At 37.7% G+C, this 18,226-nt stretch overlaps 1 protein-coding gene across 3 annotated transcripts in view; it reads left to right on the forward strand.

The window, feature by feature from the left end:
• The window catches only part of Pde5a (phosphodiesterase 5A), a 140,618-nt gene that overhangs the window by 21,759 nt on the left and 100,633 nt on the right, over positions 1–18,226 (forward strand). For all 3 annotated transcript variants that reach the window (XM_045142947.1, XM_045142949.1, XM_045142948.1), the window contains exon 3: positions 9,337–9,426. In XM_045142947.1, the coding sequence (XP_044998882.1) occupies positions 9,337–9,426 (90 nt within the window). The remainder of the gene's footprint in view (positions 1–9,336; positions 9,427–18,226) is intronic.

The raw sequence follows: 18,226 nt of genomic DNA on the forward strand, positions 1-18,226 counted from the left end.
GTTCCCAGGGTGAAACATCTGGCCTATGGATTCCACCAGCTGCCACTTCACCATTAACACTTCCATCTATGTCTATAGTGGTCTTGTAGATGGTGATAATGCCTCACAATTTCATCTTGAGTTAACCTGTGGTCTGATTTACATTGGTATTGGCATTAGAAGTTAGTTGGCTATTGGATAATTTACCTCTGAGACTCAAACATAATTTGAATAATCAAAATACTGTGTCATAGTCCTTTGTGAAAGTAAGTAGTGAGAGTCTGAAAATATGTTCCATTGTTTTCTTAGTCCTACTTCTTTAAGCATGCATCTGTAAAATAGCACAGTATCACTGTCATTCTCCCCTAGCCTTATTTGGCCATTGAACACTTTAACCATAATGCAATAGAAACCCCAAGAACGACAGTAGTGCTCAGATTGAAAACTGAGAATTAAAAAAAAAATTCACCGGGAAATTACGTGTGAGAAATTATCAATAAGGAACTCAGTTTTTAAAACTTTGTCAAAAATATAAACTATCACAAATTGGAAATATGATTATTTCATTGATAAAAATAACCCATACATATATGTCAACTCTAAGATAAAATCCCAGCTTAGACCGATTTCTTAGATCACAATACCCCTGAAAGGGCAAGCTGACAAATGCTTTATGCGCCTTGACAGAAATTCAGCCTTAACAGCACCTACATGAGCCGCTCATTGATGTGACTTCTTAAATGTAGTAGGACACTTGTTAATAATATATTTAAATTCATTAATAAGATAAGAAAATATTAATATGGATAAGATGATATTAACTTAGCTTGCTGTCATAGTAAAAAGCTATCCAATACTTACACAATACTGCCTTGGTCTGTTCCATGTTTCCCAGGATTTTCTGTTGTAAGGATTTATATTATGAAAGCACCTCTCTCTCTCTCTTTCTTTTTCTCCCAAATTAATTGGAATGCAAACTTCAGGTTCTCCTGTTTCTACAGGACAAATGTCCTATGTGAACTGTGATTTCCAGAGGATAGAGAGGATGGAAAGGGACAGTCACATCACCACTTATATGGCTGTGACCACATCCTGCTGATCCTTCTGCCTTCAAGTCATCCCTCCCTTTCCTCCTTCTCTAGAACAATCTTCAAATTCTCTAACCTTGCAGCTTTCAGTTTCTACTACAAGTATTTATCAAAATACCTTTCTGAAAGAATTATGAACTCTAGTGAACTTCTGATGAACAAAATTATTTCTAAGATAAATTTTGGAAAAAGGGAAGAGCAAGTGTTTCAATTTAAATATGTTTATGAATTTTTCATAGTCTAAGTCCCCCCCCCCCCCAGGAACACAATTTGGAAACTGCTGTATCTGTAGTTGTCCAATGTCCTAATTTTAGGCTTCATTTTTAAAATGCCATTCTGGGAGAAAATAAGCCTTATTTGATAAGTCCCCTGTGTTGTTTTGTCAAATTTGTTTTTCTCTTATTTTTATTTTGATATAATTTTAAATTCACAGAAACTTGCAGAATCAGTATAAGAAACTTCTATGAAATAATCAAGTTGGAGATGTATTTTTACCAAAATGTCATTGCAAATTTTCTAGTAATGACAGTCTCTCAAATACCATAATCAAATTATCAAAATCAGGAAGTTATGATATGTTATCTAATTTGTACCATATATATATGTTTTTTGAGGTAGGGTCTTGCTCTAGCCCAGGCTGACCTGGAATTCACTATGGAGTCTCAGGGTGGCCTTGAACTCATGGCAATCCTCCTACCTCTGCCTTCCAAGTGCTGGGATTAAAGGCGTGTGCCACCACACCCGGCTTAATTTGTACAATACTTTTAATAGTTCATCGTCAAAAACATTTTCAGCTATCCCACTAAAAATTTGTGCAGGATTGTTTTTCTTTCTAATCAGGATATAATTCAGGATCACATATTGTAAACAGTTGTCATGCCTCCTTCCAAAGTAAAATAGTTTCTCAGCCCTTGTTTACCTTTCTTGTCTTAGATATTTTTGAAGGGTATAGGCTACTTTCTGTAGAATGCCTTTCATGGCTTGGTCATTTTGGCAAAAATACCACATTGTCCAATGTTGTGACCTTGCTTGGTTTTCCAAAAAGACAACCAATTCTCACTTCACTTGCATGAGCTGGTTGTTCCACAATCCAGTTCAATTCTGATACTTAACTATCTGGAAGTGCAAACCCAAATGGTGTGTTAAGTCCTCAATTCCACAAAAATGCTGTGTCTTCAGACTGAAATGGGATCCCCAGGCTATGCACATACTTCATCCATGCTGACTACACATTAGCATGTAAGGGGTTCCCATGCCCTCCCCCTTCAGGTTCAGTAATTTGATCTGATGGAATGGGGAATGGTTCACTGTACTCAGCAGAAAGCTGTTCTTGCAGTAACAACTCTACAACAGTCAAATGAAAGTGAGCACAAGATAAAGAATGGGGGAAGGGGAAGAGTTCCCTGCTCTTTTGCAGCATGAGACCCCCTCCTCTAGCACACAGATATGTTCGCCTGCTCAGAAGTTCCACTAACTTTGTATTGTGCTATTTTATTTTGGTCTTGGTGTAGGTACAATTGACTAAATCTTTGGCTATTGGGCTTTTCGTAACTAAATTCACTCTGTAGCTCTGCAGCTCCTGAGCTTGGTGGTGGGACTAAAGTTCTAAACCCCAATCACCTGATGGGGGTTTTCTGCTGGCCTGTTGCCCTCCTGAGTTTTGTGAGACCCTCTAGCCATTCCATCTCCTGTTAATCTGCTTCATCAGTATAAACTCAGGTATGGTTGGAAGCTTGCTATAAGTATCATATACTCCTGTCTGTCACTCAAAAAATTCCATCAGTTTTAGGAGGTCTTTTGTAGGAAAGGGAACAAAGACCTGTTGTATTTTTTCTGTTCTTTTTTTAACCTGATTTTTAGTTTAAAAAATGTTTTTCATATTTAGACTTTAGTTAGATTCACCATACATTTGATTAATTTTAAAACATGCACATTTATATTCATAAAGCATCTTATTCAAGAACAATATTTTGTCTTAATCTTTTAAAAATAGTGTTATTGATTGATTTGTACATGTGTGTACCAGGGAGGGTCTTTCATTGCTGCAAATGAATGCCAGAGCATGTAGTACTTTTTGGTGCATCTAGCTTTACATGAGTTTTGGGGAATCAGACCTGGACCACCAGGCATTACAGATAAGTCCCTTTAACCACTGAGCCAGTGTGTGTGTGTGTGTGTGTGTGTGTGTGTGTGTGCGTGTGTGTTCATGAATGTGGGTCTACAATGGCCATGGTGGCTGTGTGGAGGTCTGAGGACAACTTCCAGGTTGGCTTTGCCTTTCATCTTGATTTTGATAGGATTTTTAGATCTTATTGTCTACCACTCCTTCGCCAGGCTAGCTGGTCTATGAGCTTCTGGACAATTCTCTTGCCTCTGCCACCCTGATGGCCATAGTTGCCCTGGGATTACAGAAGCCCTTCAGAGCTTCCAGTTTTTATATGGTGTCTGGGATGGATCCAAACTCAGTCAGTCAGTTATGTGGCAAGCACTTTATCCACTGGGTCGTTCCCTAAGCCCATATTTTTTTTTATTACATCACAACTTTTCTTATCAAGAGGCATATAAAGTAAGCTTACCTAGTATTTATGATGTTAGATTTCATAACTGGTGACAGTGGTATCAGTATTAGAATCTACTGATTTCCTAACACTAGCATGTCTTCTGTGTTTATGAGCTGGTATTTTGCTGTAAGGAATTTTAGCTTCTCCATTCATTTATTTACCTTTTTTTAAAAAAATATTATTTTAGATTTTTATTTATTTATTTGAGAGATAAAGAGGCAGACACACAGAGAGAGAGTTGGAAGGAGCGGGGAGACAATAGGAATGCCAGGGCCTTCAGCCACTTCCAACGAACTCCAAACAAATGCACCACCTTGTGCATTGGGCTTATGTGGGTCCTGGGGAATCAAACCTGGGTCCTTTGGCTTTGTAAGCAAGTGCCTTAACTGCTAAGCCATTTCTCCAGCCTTCATTTACTTACTTTTATATCACTGTGGGTTCATGGATTTATTTAATGAATTAGGATCTAGTATTTTATTTATTTATTCTGATGCTAAAATTATATCTAGCTTGCTTATTTCTGTGTATGTTCTATATTCCCTCTTTGCCTCATTGGCTTATCAAGATGTTTTTGAAGCTTGTCTTGTCCTTTCCCTGGCCAGGCCCTAGCATCCTCCTCCTTTCCAACAAGCCTTGGTTCCTTTCCCTTGAGAGAATGGTAGTTAGCAACTAAAATGTCTGCACTTGATCACTTGTTTTGTCTTTCCCACTGGTGCGCCAGCACACAGTACTAAGAAAAGACTGCAAAATGTACATGCATAACTACAGTTTCTCCATTTCTATGTCTGTTTGCTTGCTTTGTTAAAAACAGTACCTTCATGCTGATCCTTTACGCTCATTCATATGCTCAGGTCCACTTCCTTGCTCTTAGTCTAGGTTCTAGCAGTTTTCCTTCAGACTGCAAAACTCCCCTTAGCATCTCTTATGTCCGGTGGTGACAGATGTGCTCAGTACTTTTAATTCATCAGAAAATACCTTTATTGTGCCTGTACTTTTGGAAGATATTTCACAAGATTATCAGCTAATAGTACAACATTACAATTAATAATACAACATTTTTAAATTTTCCTTTCTTTTTCTTTCTTCTTGGTCCTCATTTTTCTCATGAGTGTTCAGCCCTCCTTTGTATCAAGTTTTCATCTTGTGTGGCTTCATTATAGAATATAGATGATAGATAGATAGATAGATAGATAGATAGATAGATAGATAGATATAAATTAATTAATTTTTCTTTGGCTTTATTCTTTTTGGAATTTTAGATATATACATTATATTTTAAATACTGTTCGATATTTTTCAAGAAAACACCAAGACTGTCAACTTTTTATGTTTTTTCCCTTCTCAGTCTTTCTAAATAGACACTTTTTTGTTGATTTATCTTTGTATTCACTGATATTTTTGTTTAACAGTTTAGTGTTCAAGCCACCAGTAAACTTTCATTTTACATCTTGCAGTCCTAGAATTTCCATTTATCTGTTTTAATAGTTTTCCTTTATTTTCAGAAATTTCTATCATATATTACAAATATATTTTTCTTTAGATCCTTCAACATATTTAAAACACTGATTTCTCATGTGAATCATCTTGGGATAACTTCTATTGAGGACTTCTTATCTCTCGTACAGGTTGCTTCTCCTGTTCCTTTAGTTTTTGATTGTACCCAGCCCTTGTTTATGTCTCTTTGGACAGTATTCATATCCCATTCTCCTCCTTAAAATGAGAATGAGACTTGTGGAACAGAATAATATTATTGATAGCTTCTTTAAGTCCTGTCAGGCTTGGCCTCAATATGTGTTAAGGTGAATATATTCTATTTTATAATTTATTTAGTCTTTGGGGTGTAATCCTTGCCTCTAAGAAGTATTCTCTCCCTGGGTCAACTGAATGTCTGAGGTGTGAGTGAATTATCTACTCTGGCTAGTCTGTGATCCCAGTGTTTCTCCACATATTCCCAGCTGATATCACCATTATCTTAGCCTTCTGCAGGTAATTTTTGCTGGTCCTTTCAGAATTTTTCCTTTTACATACCAAAAGTGAATAACCCAATCATTCTTCTGTCATCTTCCCTCTCCTGCCTCCACCAGCAGAACGTCTGCATATTGCTGTACAGATTCCAGCCTCTTTGGGAGTTTATTTTAGAACTAGAAAGGTTGCTCTACTTTGACAAAAGAGTGTTGCATGGCAGACATCTGACTGCCACTGCCACTGCCCTGGCTGTGGCCTTGTCTAGAGTTACAGCTGTCTGCAGCAGGAGCGCACGTTGATTGCCAGTTACTTTGTTATGGCAAGTGGATATCCAATACTTGAGTGTTTCCATGGAACCATGTTCTCATAAGCAGTAAAAGGAATAACTAGTAACAATATAGTCTTGTTTTTTTCTTTGGTGTTTCCTGGAGCTGTGAGATGAGTGGTCTTGGGTGCCTATTGCCTTGATAACATTGTGAAAGGAAACTCTGAGATGCCAGGAATTTGCTACTTGATTTGAAGGGCATATTATACCCATTTCAGTATAGACTGAACTGAGAACTGCTATTGGTTTTAGCTAACCATTGACCCATAAAAGCTGTGAAAGTCCTACTGATTCCATCTCAGACGCTATTGCTTTGATTCAATCTTTGAGTTAAAGCCTCTTCTTTTTAAAATCTTTATTATTTTTTTAAATTATTATTATTAACAACATATTTCGTATGGCTACATCACATGTTGGTACCCTATTTTCCCTTGCCCCTGCCCCCATTCCATGGGGATGCTCCTCAGGTATTCCCTATGAGGTTGTGGGTTATGCATTGTGGAAGCAGTAGTCATTATTTTTGGGGGAGGATGCCTCTGGGCATGAAGTCTCAACCTGTGGCTCTTACGATCTTTCTGCCCACTCTTCCCCAAAATTCCCTGAGCTGTGGTGGGTGAGTTTTAAGTCTGTTTCAGGGATGAGCTCTTAGGAGCCTCTGGATCTCTGCTTTCATAGGTGTTGAGTATCCTCAGGATCTGTCTCCTCACCCTGGTGCTGATTATCTGGAACAGCCTGGAAGCAGCACTGTCGCTTGTCTCCCCAGTTCCTCTGTGGTTCCCGCGTGGCTTGGCTGAAATGCAAGGGGTAGTTTATCTCCTCCAGTCTCGCTACCTTCTGAAAAAGAAAAACAGATTCCCCAACGGAGAGTAAAGTCAGCATAGTTTAAATCAGATAAGCATTATTAATTTAAGGAGAATTTAATGTATGTAACCCCTCTTTTAGCTAAAGACTAGTAATAGCTTGACAGTGGAGAGTAATCCTTGTCTCCGTAGGATTCTGATCTGTTTCCCAATTCCAGATCTGGGTTCTTTACACTGAGAGCCAATCATAAAGCTATTGGTTACCCACCAGTGCTGTGTGCCACTATTGCACTGGTGTGTACATCCTGTCAGGGCGTTTGCTTCTGAGTAGCTTAGACCTCTGGTTGCTCAGACCGTTGATGGCCACTCCCCATCCCCCAGTAGCTCATGTGGTGCTTAAGGCCTATTCTTCATAACTGCTTTTGTGATGCTATCATTGGTTAACAAAATAATTACAGAAGGAACATTTTTAAAAATTTTTTTGTTCATTTTTATTTATTTACTTGAGAGCAAAAGACAGAGAAAGAGGCAGATAGATAGAGAATGAGAATGGGCATTCCAGGGCCTTCAACCACTACAAACGTATTCCAGATGCATGTGACCCCTTGTGCATCTGGCTAATGTGGGTCCTGGGGAATCGAGCCTTGAACCAGGGTCCTTAGGCTTCACAGGCAAGCGTTTAACCACTAAGCCATCTCTCCAGCCCCAGAAGGAACATTTTTATTCGTCATATTTGATTTACTAGTTTGTAAAGTCATTCACTGTGTATCATTCTTAACTTGAACTCATAAGTTATCAGTGTTGTTTGTACTATCCTTACATACCTTGCAAGCTAAAGATAAAAATATCTCAGAATGAAATACAACCTATGTAATAAAAACATTGAGATAAGATCTTCTATGTGTCTCAGTATAACCTTCAGTGTGTTTTCAGAAAAAATGAAAATGCATTAATGTTTATATTTAATGCAAAATATTTATGCTGATTTTACATCTTTTCTTTTGAAATTATCTTTAAATCCCAGTTTAGCACTCTTGGGAGAATTGACCTCATTTCTGACCCTATTTGATAGAATCTAGTGTAATCACCTACTTCATTCATAGCTTTGTCTTTGCATGACTTTAGACTAATTTAAGGAAAAAAATAGAAATGACCTTCAAAAGCTGGGTTTTCTAGTGTGGACATTCCATTATTCTCCGAGGGAAATTCCAAATGCAGAGTTTATGGAGCAGTGATGCTCTCATTGGATGAAGCATGTAACTTCCCAAGGCTATTGCTTTGAAGGGAACAGCACTAAGAGACTTCTGTGTCCTAGAATGTTAGTTTCCATTCTGACCTTACCTTCTATGTTGGTACTTGATTTTTTTTTCCTGTGCTTTCACTCCTACTGAACAAGATTTGCTTTTGCACATTATAATAAACTAAACTTCATGTTTGATAATGATAATATCATTGGTTATAATAATGCCCTTATTTGTTAACAAACACTAAGTGTCGAGAACACAGTAATGAATCCAGAAAAGAAAATGATTCCCTCCTGAACTTTATAACCTAATGATAGGGTCTTGCTCCTCTACAAAATAGTGTGTTTATACCTCTCAGATATCCTTTGAATTCTTGGATATGTATAACATTCTTTGTAAAAAAAAAATTAAATTAAATTAAAAAAAGAAAGAAAAGTTAAAGAGACTTAGGAAATGAGGAATTGTTTACAACTGGAATCCATGCATCTTTTACACACACACACACACACACACTCTCTCTCTCTCTCTCTCTCTCTCTCTCTCTCTCTCTCTAATGTATGAACACATAATGTAGGAAGACAGAATATTGAAAAAGTACAGAGTATCTCTTACAAAGGAAGTCAGGTCATTTATCGGAAAGATGATTTGGGAGGTGGTAGGCTTTTCAAAAAGTTTTTAGAACAGATACACTTTTCTATGAGCTGCATAGTAAAGTCAGGCAGTGAGACACATGGGAGCAGGCCAGTTTTGTCACTGAAAGATACTATTTCTTGAATCATAAAGTTAAAGAATTTGGACATTTATTTTCACAATTTCTTCAAGCCCAGTTTTTTTTTTTATTAAATTTTTTATTTATTTATTTGAGAGCAACAGACACAGAGAGAAAGACAGATAGAGGGAGAGAGAGAGAATGGGCACGCCAGGGCTTCCAGCCTCTGCAAATGAACTCCAGACGCGTGCACCCCCTTGTGCATCTGGCTAACGTGGGACCTAGGGAACCTAGCCTCGAACTGGGGTCCTTAGGCTTCACAGGCAAGCGCTTAACCGCTAAGCCATCTCTCCAGCCCCAAGCCCAGTTTCTTAAATCATAATGCTATCTAAATAATTTGGATATTTATTTTTGAGCATTTCTTCAAGTCTGGTTTTGTGGTGGGGGTTGTTTACATTTCATAAATACTACCTACTACTCCTGTACTTATTTTTCTCAAAGATAATATGTATGTACATGATTTAATGCCTTTCACAATGATAAAATTGTTTCTCAGAGTAACAAGGTAAGTTAAAGGTTAGATTGCTGTAATCTAATAAGTAAGGAAAATCAAATCAATCTTTGTAAAGGACAGTCATTAAATTGAATTTCTCTTTTCTTACTAGGATCCTCGGTTCAATGCCGAAGTTGACCAAATTACAGGCTACAAGACACAAAGTATTCTTTGTATGCCAATTAAGAATCATCGGGAAGAGGTAAGCCACTTTTTCATTTCTGAAAAGTCATACATTTTCAAGAATGCCTTTTATTCTATACATATGTGAAATAATACTGTAGTGACAAATTAGCATATAAATTACTTAAATATTCTTCTACGTATTTTTAAACTATAAATATTTGCTTGAATCCTGACACAGACTTTCCTGTGAACCTTGACTTAAAAACATTTTAGATACGTCATTTCCTCCCTCCTCTCTTCCCTGAGTGTCTTATTTTGTCTTACATATATAATAACGATTTGGATTAGAATGATTTTATTTCATATTGAATGTTGAATGCCTGCGTAATGCTAATTTCATACATGATCATCCAGTTGTAGCAGTCTTTTTTAATTTATTTGGATTTACATTATGATTTGAAACAGTGGAAACTTCAGCTAATTCCAGTTTTGTACATTTCGATGTGAAATTCTAACAAGTAAGGGAAAACATGTTTGTCAGTATTTCACCTAGCTAGAAGGTGTGGAGTCCATTAGCACTAAGTTCCCTCCTCATTTTACACTTAACTTGAAAAATGTAGTCACTAAATTAACAATTGCCTATTAAACTGAATGTTTGGAATACACAAGTCTAAACCTGAATGCACATGACAACCAACTAGGAATTCTAAAAGATTGAAAGCTTAATTGATAGGGTTTTCCAGAGTCAATAGGATATTTATAGATATACCAGAGGAGATTTATTCTGGGAATTGCTTGTGTATTACAGGCAAAGATGCACCATAATCTTCTGTTTTTAAGCCAGAGTCCAGGAAAGCTGGTGGTGCCTCTGAACCCTACAGCCTGAAAACACTGGAGGCTACTGCTGTGAGCCCCAGAGACCAAAGAACCTAAAGTTCTGATGTGTGGAAAAAGGGGTTGGCCATCCCAGCTCCAGAAGACAGGCTAGACATCTTTTTCCTCTTCCTGTTCCCCACAGCCAGCCTGTATGAACTGGATGGATGGGGCCTACCCCACCATAAAAGAGGATCTTCTTTACTCAGCTCCCCTGCATTTCTGAAACACCTCACAAATGCATCCATACATACTGTTCTACTGGATTTCTGGGTTCCCTGGTCCAAAGCTAGTTGATGCATAAAACTAGTCTTTAACACCAATTAAACCAGAGAGTGTCCTTAGAGATTCTGGATGCTTATGGATTTTTACAGTTACCCAGGTAACTCCTAAGGATAGTTAGGGCTGAGAATCACTGCTCTCTGTGAAAGGAAGTCAACTTAAAGTGTCCATATTTGCAGTTCTTAACTGAAACTGTATTTCAGAATCAGTGGGGAACATTTAAAAATTAAATACATAGGCTTTTCCTTAAAGTCAAAATCACTGGGACTAGAACCCAGGTATTAGTGTGTTTCTTAAGGCTCTCAAATGATTACAATGTGTGCTCAAGTTGAGAACCATTTCCAATCATATTATTTATAAGTACAGATGGTCTCCAGATTTTAATGGCTTGACTTTAGGTAGACTGTGAAAGCAATACACATTCAGTAGGAACTATACTTCAAATTATGAATTCTTATCTTTTTCTAGGCCAGTAATATATAGTAAGCTACTCCATGAGGCCTGACAGTGGCCATGAACTGCAGCTCCCCAGTAGCCTCCAGTGAAAAGGGTAAACAGCCAGCACTTACTGTGTTGCTGAACTGTAACGTTTGGTAAATAGTCATATTAGCTACATTGTCAACTATGGATATTTTCAACTTACAGTGAGTGTATTGGGCATAACTTCATCATCAGTCAAAAAACACCTGTGCTAGACTTATGCTCACCTTTGCCATCTATTTACCATCCATTGATTCCCCTCTCTCCCCATTGGAATGTTTCTCCTGTCCTTCTCACTCCCTGCCTTTGGTCCAGCTTGTATGTACTTGACCTGGAAGTTGTAAACTACAGAATTCTAAATTAGCACTTACAACATCAATGTACATAACAGTCACTTGAGGATTTTGCTCAAATGCTGATTTTTTTCTAACAGTGCCTTGAGTCTTTCAATCACAGATATTAAGGCAATTACTTCTCAGTAGTTCAAAAGGAGTAGTCTGTGCCTTAGTGTTGCTACACAGTTACTTTAGAAGTAAGGGTAGTTCCATGGCAGTGGAAGGGGGTTGGAGGGTGGGTACTAAAAACACCTATCGCAGTGACGTGAATATATCAGTGAATTGTTTGAAGAATTAAGGTTCCCAGTAAAGCAAATTAAAAGTGTGTCTAATACAATATGTTGGATATCACCATACTAAAAATTATCTGCTATTTATCATAATTCTTTGATTCAAATTTTATCTGACAACTCTAGATATTATGCCAGGGATTATGATTCTATACACTCAAGAAGATGATACTTAGTATTTAAAACCTTGGTACCCAACACAACTTTGTCTTGAGAGGGATTGAGTTAGCCTAAATGATGCTGATAGTATAAACAGTCTCCCACAGTAACAACTTGGAAAGGCTGGAGAGATGGCTTAGTGGTTAAGGCACTTGCTTGCAAAGCCTAAGTACCAAGATTCGATTCCCCAGAATCCTGGTAAGCCAGATGCATATGGTGGCACATGCATCTGGAGTTTGTTTGCAGTGGCTAGAGGCCCTGGTGTGCCCCTTCCATCTCTCTCTTTCCCTCTCTCTCTCTCAATAAATAAGTAAAAATAAATAAATAAATAAATAAAAGAACTGAGAAACCCATGAGTAATATGTAACAAAATCATTCAGGCCAAATGAAGGGATTCCTCCTATATGAAAAATAACTGCAGGGCATACATTCTTCCTATTTATATTCATCAAAGGATGGTCTAAGCTAAAAAGTCTTAACTGTTTTAAGGTATAATTTACATATAAAATGCCCCATCTTAACTACACAACATGGCGTTTCAATAGGTGTAAAATAGTCATGTAGTCATGTCGACAGTCAAGAGCTGTCACCTCGTATCCTCCCCTACACCATTTGTAGCAGATCTCTTCTTTCTCTACCTCTAGCCTCTGAAAATCACTGGTCTGCCTTTGTCTCTGTGGTTCTGCCATTCCTTCTTGAAATACGAATGGAATGATAGACAGTGTAGACTTTTTTTTTTTTTTTTTTTTTTGGTTTTTTGAGGTAGGGTCTCACTCTAGCCCAGGCTGACCTGGAATTCACTATGTAGTCTCAGGGTGGCCTCGAACTCATGGCAATCCTCCTACCTCTGCCTCCCAAGTGCTGGGATTAAAGGCGTGCGCCACCATGCCCGGCGAGTGTAGACTTTTGTATTAGCTTCTTTTACTTGGGTTAATACTTGGTGTACTCAGTAGTTGCTTCTTTTCATTGCTTAATAACTTATCATCCCATGATATGACTAAATACCACATTTTTTTTAATTTACCAGCTACAGACATTTTTCAAGTTCTTGCGTGAGGAATAAAAGCTACAGTTAACAGCCAGGTGTGGTGGTGCACACCTTTAATCCCATCACTTGGGAGGCAGAGGTAGGAGGATCGCCATGAGTTCGAGGCCAACCTGAGACTACATAGTGAATTCCAGGTCAGCCTGGGCTAGAGTGGGACTCTACCTCTAAAAACCAAAAAAAAAGCTACAGTTAACATCAGCATATAAAGATTTGGATAGCTTTGTCTTTCATTTTTCTTGAAATTGTAATCTCATATGAGGTAAATGTTTGATTTTATAACAGATTTTCCAACTCTCACAAAGGGGCTGTATCTTGCATTCTTATCAAGTGGGAGCTGCAGTCCCACTACTCCCTTGGCAACACATGTTATATCAGTCTTTAGCTCTAAGCCATTTTATGGACAAGTGATTTAGATTTTTTTAAATATTTTATTTTTGTTTATTTATTTCTGAGAGGGAAAGAGGCAGATAGAGAGAAAGAGAGAATAGGCACTCAAGGGCCTCTAGCCACTGAAAACAAACTCCAGATGCATGTGCCTCCATGTGCAGCTGGCTTACATAAGTTCTGGGGAATCAAACTTGGGTTCTCAGGCTTTGCAAGCAAGTGCCTTAACCACTAAGCAATCTCTCCAGCAGGTGATTTAGATTTGATTACATGAATGTGCAACCTGAGTCTCAGCCAAGATCCCACTGCTTACTCCAGGTCAGCCGACCCAAATGGGCTCAACCATGGTCTCCAGCTGGGCCAAAGCTCCTCATAGAGTTGTACTGGGCTCCTGATAAACTGATCGTACAACCTCTCCTCCTTCATTGTTTTAACCTGTGGTGGCAGGATGTGGTGTGTGAGCACTTTCTTCATAGTTTCCTGAAAAGTTTACTCATGGTAAACGTCTCATGAGGTAAAGGGCCTTCATTGACTTTACTAGAGAAGCTTAATCAGGAGAGGGGTTCCAGGGCTGGAGAGATGGTTTAGGAGCTAAGATGCTTGCCTGTATAAGCCTAAGGACACTGGCTGAATTCTCCAGGTCCCATGTAAGCTGGTGGCACATGGATCTGGCGTTCATTTGCAGTGGCTAGAGGCTCTGGTGCACCCATTCTCTCTACTAATTTTTTTTTAAAGAGAGGGTTTCCAAACACCTTGTTCTTCCCATTCTCTGTTCTCCCCGCCCCTAGCTCCATTCTCAGATTTATGTGGCCCTGTTCAAAATTTCTTCCTGTGAAAATTACACTTCAGAGAAGAGAACTGAAGAGAAGCAGAATACCCATGCTCAGCTGGTTGTTCTAGTTTGATAAAGTAACTTTGCTGCTGAAGTAGGACCACTGACAAGATGCAGTATATGACTTCCAGAGTCAGTGTTAAGTTTATAGGTGCATTAACTTCAGACAGTGTTTGCTTTCTTGTGCACATATAATTTTTCTTGCTCTCTTGTTAATCTTGAATTTAAAAAATTTTTTGAGTTAGCACATAATGTAATGAGCTTCCTTATGTTATTTTCATACATATGTTGTATACTTTATTCTAATTTGTTCCCCTCCCCCTTGGTGCTAGTTTCCTTTTCTACTCAAATAATCCCCTGTTTTCATGTCACATATAGTCCACATGCACTTAAGATTCCTCTCCTCTCGTGGTCCCCTTTCTAGCTTCAACACACACACACATACACACACACGGAGATTTAAATATAGATTCTGCACATAAGAGAGAACATGGAATATTTTTGTATCTGGCTTAACATAGTGATTTCTAATTCTACTGCACTTCTCCTGATTTCATTTTCGTTATGGTTGAATAAAGCTTATGTGTATAAGCATTCCACTTTCTCCATCCATTCATCTGTTGTTAGAAATGTAGGCTGCTCCCATTTCTTGGCTGTTGTGAATGGTACAGTCATAAACAAGGATTTGCAAGTGTTTCTGTGGTTTGCTGACTTAGCGTCCTAGGGTATATTCTGAGGAGTGGTATAGCTGAATCATATGGTATGTCTTTTATTAGGGTTTTCAGACAGATTTCTATACTGATTTTCACAGTGGCCATACCAGTTTGTATTGCCACCAGCAGCATAAAGCTTCCTCTTTCCCCACATCCTCACCATCATTTGTTGTCATTTTTTTTTTCTTGATAGACATTCTGACTGGTATGAGATGGAATTTCAAAGCAATTTTAGTTTACATTTCCCTGATAGCTAAGGATATGGAACATGTTTTCAAAGGTTTACTGGTCATTTGAACTTCTTCTTTTGAACTCTGTCTATTCTATCATTAGTCCATTCATTATCAGATGACTTGTTTTTAGTGTTTAATTTTTGTAGTTCTTTTTATAGTCTATATATTTCTACTACCTTGTCTGATTGATAAATAGCAAAGTTGTTTTTCTCATGCTGTAGACTGTTTCTTCACTCTGGTATATTTTCTTGTGCCATGCAGAAGCTTTTTAGTTTTTATGGACTCACATTTGTGAAATCTTGATTATTTCCTGTGCTGCTTTCTTTTAGAAAGCCCTTGCCTATGTCGTGTTTTTTTTCCTCTTGAAGTTGCAAAGTTTACAAGATAATATGCATGTCTTTGATCCACTTTCATTTGATTTTTATGCATTTGAAACATGGATCTCATTTAATTCTTCTTCATGCATATATCCCGTTTTACACACACACAATTTGTTGAAGAGGCTTTTTCCAATGTATGTTTTTTGACATCTTTGTTGAAAATGAGATGGGCATAGCAGTGTGGGTTTATTCCTGGGTCCTTTGCTCTGTTGGGGTGCACACCTGCTGTTGTACCAGTGCAGTGCAGTGCTTGTTACTGTAGCTGTGGAGTATATGACAACATAATATACTGTGATACTTTCAGTAGTGCACTTTCTGCTTCGGATGGCTTTGGCTATATGGGTTTGTTTGTGGCTGCTTATGAATTTTAGGATTCTTCTTTTAATTCTCATCATTGGAATTTTGATGGAGGTTGCATTGAATTGGTAAATTGCTTTCAATAATGTAACCATTTTCATAATACCAATTCTTCTAGTCCTTGAGTATGGAAAGTCTTGCTATCTTCTAATGTCTTGTTCAATTTCTTTCTTTAATGCCCTAAAATGTTCTTTGTAGAGATCTTTTACCTCCTTCATGATTTATATTCCTGGGTATTACTTATGGTCTTATTAATGGGATTTTTTTTCTTCTTTCTTGGTAAGCTTGCTATTGGAATTTTTTGTTAAACCTACTGTTTTTGTATGCTGATTTTTGTAGCCTGCTACTTTTCTGAAAGTATTTAGTATATCTAAGAATTTGCTGGTGGAGTATATTTAGGATATATTCATGCTCTCTACAAATACAGATTTCACTTCTTTCTTTCCTATTTATATCCCTTTTATTTCCTTCCTTTGTCTCATCACTCTAAAACTTTGAGTAAGAGTGGAGAGAGAGGGCATACTTGCCTTGTTCTGATTTTACAGTAAATGTTTTCAGTTTCCTTCATGTAGTAATATGTTGAGTGTAGATTTGTTATATAGAACCTTTATTGTGTTGATGTCTTTTCCTTTTATTTCCAGTCACTTCAGGGAATTAGGCTGAGGAATTTGGAATGTTGTCAATGGCCTTTTCTGCATCTTTATTAATATTTTAGTGGCCTTCTTTAGCCCTTCTAACTTTGATTTGAATTTTACTTTATCAGATATCAGAATAGCTATGCCAGCTTGTTTTTAGCCTCCATTACTTGATAAAGTGACTTCTACTCTTGGACTCTCTATCTGTGGGTGTCTCTGCCAGTAAATGTGTTTCTTTAAAACATCAGATAATTGGATCTAGTTCTTTTTGAATTTTTCTAACTTACTTATTTGCGTTGTGTGTGTCTGTGTGTGTATACATGCACACATCAGGGCCTCTTGCCGTTTCAAATGAATTCCAAACACTTGCACCTTTTTTTTTTTTTTTTGCCCTGGCTTACATACATGGCTTGAGAATTGAACCTGGGCTGATAGGCTTTGCAAGCAAGTGCCTTAAGTCACTGAATCCATCTTCCCAGTATCTGAATCTAGTTTTTAAATCCAGTCAGCCAGTCTGGGTCTCTTTATTGCTTACTTGAGGCCATTTGTATTTAAGGTTATTATTGAGAGATGTTTTAATGTAACCTTTTTGTTTGTTTTTCTGGTCGGTTTCATTACTATTTTTCTTTACTTTCTCCCCCATTAGTATTGGAGGTCTGCTGATTCACCATATTAGGAATGATGGATTCCTTACCAACTTTCCTATGTTTATCTATCACTCTTATGCAATTCAATTTCCTGTGTCCTTTCTCCTTTGTGTATAGTATTCCTTTTTAAGTAACTTTCACAGTGTTGGTTTGATGGTCATGAACTACCTCAGTGTGCTTATCTTGAGATGTTTTTATTTATTCATCAGTTTTAAAAGATAGCTTTGCTTGATATAAGAATCTTGATTGGAAGTTATTTATTATCAAAACACATCATTTCATTATTCCCTAGTGTAAGGTTTAGGAATGACCAAGGCCATGGAGACCACTCTGAGGCAAAGATGGAAGCTTTTATTCGGGGGATGGAACACGATCTGTTCAGACTGACTCTCAAGACTGGAGCAGTCAGCTTTGGGATTACAGATAGTGCGCTGTAGAGAGCTGTTCAGTTGGGAGAAGGTGAAGAAGGGAAGGAACTCCTTTGTTCTTTACATTAGCCATAGGGTGGGAGACCAGAAGTGACCACGTGGGAGATAAGGGGGCAGAAAACCTAGACCTGGGACATTGTTAGGCAAGGAAGCGATAATGGCTGCTGTAACTCCATTTTGTCTTGACCTAACACCTACTGTTTAAAATTGCCAGTGAAAGGTCTGATGTCCTTCTCATGTATTTGATTTTGTAATTGAATTTGTGGCTTTTCCCCTACTCCTTTTAATACTGTTTCTTTGTCCAGTATTTTTACCATCTTTACTATAAAATGACATGGGGAAGATCTTCTGTTTATGTCTATTTTGAATTCTAAATACCTCTTATGTTTGATTTCCATTTTTTTCTCCATACTTGGGAAATTTTCTGCTATAATTTCATTGAATAGAGTGTCTATGTCTTTAGTTTGTATCTTACCCCCTTCATCTATCTGGTAGATTCTTAGGCTTGGTCACTTGATTATATCTGAGTTCTTGGATGTTGGAGGTAAGCTCTGTTTTTTCCCCTGCATTGATATTTGGATGTGGGGTTTGTTAGCCTCCTCTATCACTGCTATTCTTTATTTTTCTTGGGCATGTCCATTGCTGGTGCTTTCCATTGTGGTTTTCGCTTAATCTGTCAAGTTTTTCAGTTCGAGAACTTCCAGTGTTTGTTTTTTTTTTTAAGTTTTAGTTTTGCTATTTTTTTCTTCTGTTTTCATCCTGCTATGATTGTCTCATCCATTCTGCTACCTTTTCCTTTT

This window comes from Jaculus jaculus, chromosome 2 (genome assembly GCF_020740685.1).
Source record: "Jaculus jaculus isolate mJacJac1 chromosome 2, mJacJac1.mat.Y.cur, whole genome shotgun sequence".
Taxonomy (NCBI): Eukaryota; Metazoa; Chordata; class Mammalia; order Rodentia; family Dipodidae; genus Jaculus; species Jaculus jaculus.